At 37.3% G+C, this 5,894-nt stretch overlaps 1 protein-coding gene across 1 annotated transcript; it reads right to left on the bottom strand.

The window, feature by feature from the left end:
- Positions 1–1,240: 1,240 nt before the first annotated feature.
- LOC119514677 (olfactory receptor 1A1-like) lies at positions 1,241–2,173 on the bottom strand. The gene has a single exon (XM_037810465.1). It carries the CDS (start codon positions 2,171–2,173, stop codon positions 1,241–1,243), a length of 933 nt encoding a protein of 310 aa, XP_037666393.1.
- Positions 2,174–5,894: the final 3,721 nt, after the last annotated feature.

Here is a 5,894-nt window from a genome sequence, read left to right as displayed (position 1 = left end):
GTAACAAATGTATTATAACAATACTAGGAGTCAATAATGGAGGGGGATGGTTAGGAGTACGGGAGGAATTGAGCTTTCTTTTTTGACTTTATTTCTTTTCTGGAGTAATGAAAATGTTCTAAAAATTGGAAAAGAATATTAATTGTGATGGATGCACAGCTGTATGATGGTACTGTGGGCAAGTGATTGTGCACTTTGGATTTAGATAATTGTATGGTGTGTGAACAATCTCAAAATTGAATTAAAATAAGTGAATGGATGCACTTTCTGGGACCAGCACTGTGAGAGTGACAGAGATGCATTAAGACAGCTCCTGTCATCAGTCATAAAAGCACAGAAGCAGTGAATGCACCTAATAATTGAGTGGCGGTTTGAAGCTGTATGTACTCCAGAAAAACATGTTCTTAAATTTAATCCATTGCTGTGGGTATGAACCCATAGCAAGGAGAACCTTTTCGTTAGGCTATTTCAGCTAAGGTGTGACCCACTTGAATCAGAATGTGTCTTAATCCTATTACAGAAGTCATAGATAAATGGAACAAATTCAGACAATGAGAAAGAAAGTCACAGCTGGAGCATCCAGAAACTGAAATCAATGGAACCAGGAAGAGAAGAGAGAGACCAGCAGACACCATCATGTGCCTTGCCATGTGACAAGCTAAGGACTGAAAGTGGTCAGCAGCCAGCCCCAGATTACCACAGTCTTGGGGAAAAAGTATCACCTTGATGATGCCTTGATTTGGACATTTTCCCAGCCTGAAAACCAGAAGCTAATATATTCCCATTTTTTAAGCAGGTCTGTTTTATATTTACCTAAGCTGCCGGAAACTTAAACAAATGGTAAAAATTGACATTCAAGTAGTGATTTACATGCTTCATAGCACCAGATGACATGTTCCAGTAATGATATGATAAAGTTGGATAAATATTTCTTTCTATAACTTGTAGATGTGGAAGAAAATACTGAGACTTCCAAACTCTACTCTGCTCATCAGTATCACAGCTGGGACATGAACCTATGGTTCTTATGCTGCCGCTCTGCCAAAAGAGCAATAATGCATGCAAAGTGTTCATTTTGTAAGACTGCAGTCTCATCAATCTGTTACAGGATTTTGGAATGGAGGGATTTTCTGGCTGGAAAAATCAAAGCTGGCTACTTGGAAAGGGTGACACTGGAACTGGATTCCCAAGTGCAATCTAATTATAGATTGTAGTGTTTAATGCATGCATGAACTAACATTCACCATGAGGAAATTCTTTTGCTGAAGAGCTTCCCCAAGGTAGCCTTCATGTCCTGGTTTCTCAGACTATAGATGAAAGGATTTAACATTGGGATCACTACCAAATACATCACAGTTATCACTGCATCCTCCAGGCTGTGACTGGTCAGAGTGTGGAAATACATGCCCATCACTGTCCCATAATACAAAGAAACAACTGTGAGGTGGGAGCCACAGGTGGAGAAGGCTTTGAGCACACCCTTGGTGGATGGAACCAGTAACACAGTGGTGAAGACCCGAACATAGGAGATGATGATGCATATTAATGGCAAGGAAAAAATCCCAACCCCTAGGTACATCATCTTCACATTAAATTGGATGCCAGAACAAGACAACTTGAGCAAAGTGCTAATATCACAGTAGAAGTTGGCCACTTCCTGGTTGCCACAGAAGGACAGACCAGCTGTGAGTAGAGTGTGGGGGAGGGAACTGGCAATTCCAATCATCCAAGACCCAACAATAAGCAGGAAACAAGTCCTTGGGTTCATAATTGTTGTGCAATGAAGAGGGTGGCTAATGGCTACAGCCCGATCGTATGCCATCACAGCTAAGATGAAGCTGTCAGTGTTAGCCAAGGAAATCATGAAATACATTTGTGTAATGCAACCCCTGAAGGAGATGGCTCTGCTGCCCAAAAGATGGTTCGTGAGCATCTTAGGAACGGTTACAGATGAGAAAAAGATGTCAATGAGGGAGAGGTTGGCAAGAAAAAAGTACATAGGGTTGTGGAGGTGAACATTAGAATGAATGGCTAAGATGATGAGTAGGTTTCCCATCATTGTGATGGGGTAGATGAAGAGGAAGAGGATGAAGAAGAAATCTTCCTGAGCCTGCTGGCTGCTAACTCCCAGAAGGATGAAACACAAGGTAGAGGACTGGTTTTCCTTCTTCATGGCTTCTTCAACATGAAAGGGGAGGGAAATGCAGAATTATTCGTGAACTTACTGTGTGCATTTAGTCCCCTATCCATCACTTTTGACTCCAATAATCAGCTTTCTTATTGCTGCATTTACTAAATCCATACAGAGACAATATGTGAGGAAAAAATCCCCCTTGATATGTGGGACTAACTGTCCTTCACCCCTGGACATTCATGTGCAGGAAATACTCGATTTGTACATCAGTGGTGCTCATTATGTGCTACCTGAGCACCACCACCCAAACACCCAGATTTTAATCATTTTAGAAATAATTAATTCTTTGTGCTCCATGTCCTAAACACTTTGTTAGGCTCATGGAAAAATCATAAATATGTGATAAACACAGTTTATTCATCAATCCATTCAACCGATAAAGAGACAGTCTCAACTACTAAGTACCTTATAACTTAGTGGACGGCTTTTAATCACAAAGTAATCTTATTACACATGACAAGAAAAGGACAGTATTGAGATTCTTTGACCAAAAAATTCTGTGCAAAGGATGTTTTAGTGGAGTTACTAGCCCAGATGGTTAGGAACTTGTCCAGTGACCAAACACATATTGAACCAGAGCCCAGGGGGTAACAGGTGTCTACACTGTCACTGGAAGATTGTATATCAGATGAACCATTGTGTTTATTTAGGTCTCAGTAAAACCAACCCAGAGAGTGTCCTCCACATGTGTCCCATTTTCCAACCAGACTTTCACCATCTCCATTGATCAACTTTATCTCATTTCCAATCCCTAGTCACAGTGCTTTTCTCTTTGGTCTGTTATTTGTTTTGGTCATTATTTCTTTTGGTGACTCATCTAACTTCATAGGCCTCAGCTACTGCTGTGTCAATGTCTCTCAGTTCTATGTCTTTAGACTTGCTCTCTCTTTCCCATCCTGCCAACATGTTTGGCCAACCCTTTGTTCAGCACATTCAACCTGAGCAAGTTCTGAGGAAGACAGCTGTATCTTATTTATTTTTACCACCTTTGGAAAAATTAGTGTGGAGTTTTGTTTATTGTATGGACAAAGGGGTTTTAAAATTAATTTTTTTGTTAGAGAAGTTGTAGGTTTATGGAATAACTATGCAGAAAATACAGAGTGCACCAAGAGGTTAGCACTCAATATTTCTTGAGTTGAATCTGTGTGTATTTCTTGATTTCCCAACATATTGAGTTGAATCTGTGTGTATTTCTTGATTTCCCAACATATGGGATGCTCATTGGTGCATTCACCACATTTACTCATCAGTTCTACATCTGATCTTGTTTACTCTTCATTTAAAAGAACTCTTACTCAACATCTCTATTTACTATCTCACTGCTTTAGCTTACACCATCATTTTCTACACAAAATATTGCATTGCTCACTTTACTGCTTGACTACACTTTCCCTCCTTTATGATCCATCTTATAATCTCAGTCCATACTAACTATATTAGGGACTAGTAGCTGCTCACCCAAATGCAAGTTGTTCTCTTCTTCCTGGACACTCAGCTACCTTGCACTACCCAGGCATTTTTGCAGTGAGGTGTGGTCATGTGAGAGTCTACTCATGGATTGACATTCTCCTATTCTGAGCTTCCACCATGTTCTCTTCCCCTTTCTGCCAGCTGAATGCAAATGGCAAGGAGTTGGTCCCATGGTGGAATGAGTCTGTGTGATTCTCCCTAAATTACTTGGAATACCACCCACTTGGGGCTTTTACAAAGAAGAGAATTATCCTTTTTAATTTACTTATTATTTATTTATTTATTTAATCTTTAGAAGCAAATACTTTCACCTCCAAACTTTGGCCATACAAAAATTGGAAAAGAAAGTTCAAAATGGATAAATGTCACACAACCTTTGGTTGTCTGAAAAAAAATCCAGGAAATTCTGTAGGATTTGAGGATGTAAATCAATATGAAGAAATCAAAACTCTTCTTATATTAAGAACTCTAGCTAGAAAATATATTTTTAAGGAAAGATCCCCATTCACAATAACAATGGAAGTTTTAAGGCATCTAAAAATAATTCTAACAAGAGGTCCAAACCACTATCAAAAATATTACAAACCTTTGCCAAAGGTAAAAAGACAATATCTATATGATTGGGAAATACACAATGTTAATAGTTACAAGGACTGAATGTGGTAAAAATGTCAGTGCTTCTCCAACTAATCTATGAATTTGATGCAATCCCAATCAAAATACCAATGTTTTTCTTTTAAACATGGATATTAACAAACTGAACCTTCTTAAAATTCATGTAGGAGAATAGAGAGAAAAGAAGAGCATGGACAATTTGAGGAGAAAGAAGAAGGAGGGAAGAATTGCCCTCTCAGGTATCGGAATGTTTTACTAGGGCTTTAGTTGTGTTAATTCAGACAGTGCAGCAGGACAGCCGTGGGGACTGAAAACTGCCCCATGTAACAGACTAGCAAGCCCACCACAGACCAAATGTATATTACAAGTTAGCATATGGCAAACGTCGGTTTTATAATAGGCAAAGAAAAGATGCATTGGCTAGAAAATTTTGCTGGGATGACTGAGTACCTATATAAAAATTAGTATTGAAAACAATTTCTAAAGGATTAATTGTGAAGAGAAAAATATTAACCATTTTAGAGGAAAATGGGTTTATGGTATCATGACAGGAACTGATTTCTTCACCCTTCCCCCCACACAGGAACAAACCCTAAGAGAAATTATTATAAAATTTGTCTATATTAAAATTAACAACATTTGTATGAAAATGACAGAGCAAAGAAGGTGGAAAGACAAGGCATGGACTGTAAGAAGTATTTGCTATACATACAACCATTATAGGATTTATATTCGGAACATGTAAGAGTATTACAGAATAAAAATAACAATAAGACCAAAAGCAAAGTAGGAAATAATGAGCAAATTCTTGAAGAGGCAAGTGACAAGACAAGAAACTTTACGGCATTAAAGAAATGAATAGATGTTCAATCTCATTAGAAAGGGAGAAATTCAAATTAAACAAATTCAATTTCACATCCTTCATCATTTAGCAAATGTAAAAGTCTGAGAATTTCAAGTGGAAAAATGGAAAATAATCTGACTTACTGATGGGACTCTAAATTAGTAGAACCACTTTCAAAACAATTAGGCAAGCTCTCTTAAAGCTGAAAATTCATATACTTCTGACACAGCAATTTCACTTCTAGATTAGAACCTAGAGAAAATCTAGCACATGTGGTCAGGAAGATATTCACAAGGATGTGTATTGTCATACAGAAGTCTTACAAACATTTTAACAATTGAGGAATGGATAAATAAATTGTGTCATTTTCAGATGAATAAATTCTGGGCAGGGTTAAAATGAATGAATTCACATGGAAAATTGAGAAAACATAATGTGATGGAAATAAAGGAAGTTGCCAGAAGGGAAATACTGTATCACATAATATATATAAATATTAATATTTAAAATAATGCACACATATGTAGTAAAAGTGTAATTCTTGAATGAAAGTATGCTATGAACTTGAGGACAGCAGTTATCTATGGGTTGAGAGGGGAAAAGAAAGATTTGGATTGGAATAAAGAGGGTTTCAACTGTATCTTTAGTGTTTATTTTAAAAGATCTTTTTTTGATAAAATGTCATATATATTAAATCTAGATGATGAGCTCTTGTTGAGTATTTCTGTTTATCTTTGTGATGTTTTAACAATATCGTAAAAGAAATTAAAT

The sequence above is a fragment of the Choloepus didactylus genome, chromosome 18 (assembly GCF_015220235.1).
Source record: "Choloepus didactylus isolate mChoDid1 chromosome 18, mChoDid1.pri, whole genome shotgun sequence".
Taxonomy (NCBI): Eukaryota; Metazoa; Chordata; class Mammalia; order Pilosa; family Megalonychidae; genus Choloepus; species Choloepus didactylus.
Note: the sequence above shows the minus strand (reverse complement) of the source record. Positions and strands in the feature narration are given on the sequence as shown.

What these genes read in the sequence shown, in the direction of transcription:
- LOC119514677 (XM_037810465.1), bottom strand. Translation starts at nt 2,173, where the DNA reads ATGAAGAAGGAAAACCAGTCCTCTACCTTGTGTTTCATCCTTCTGGGA.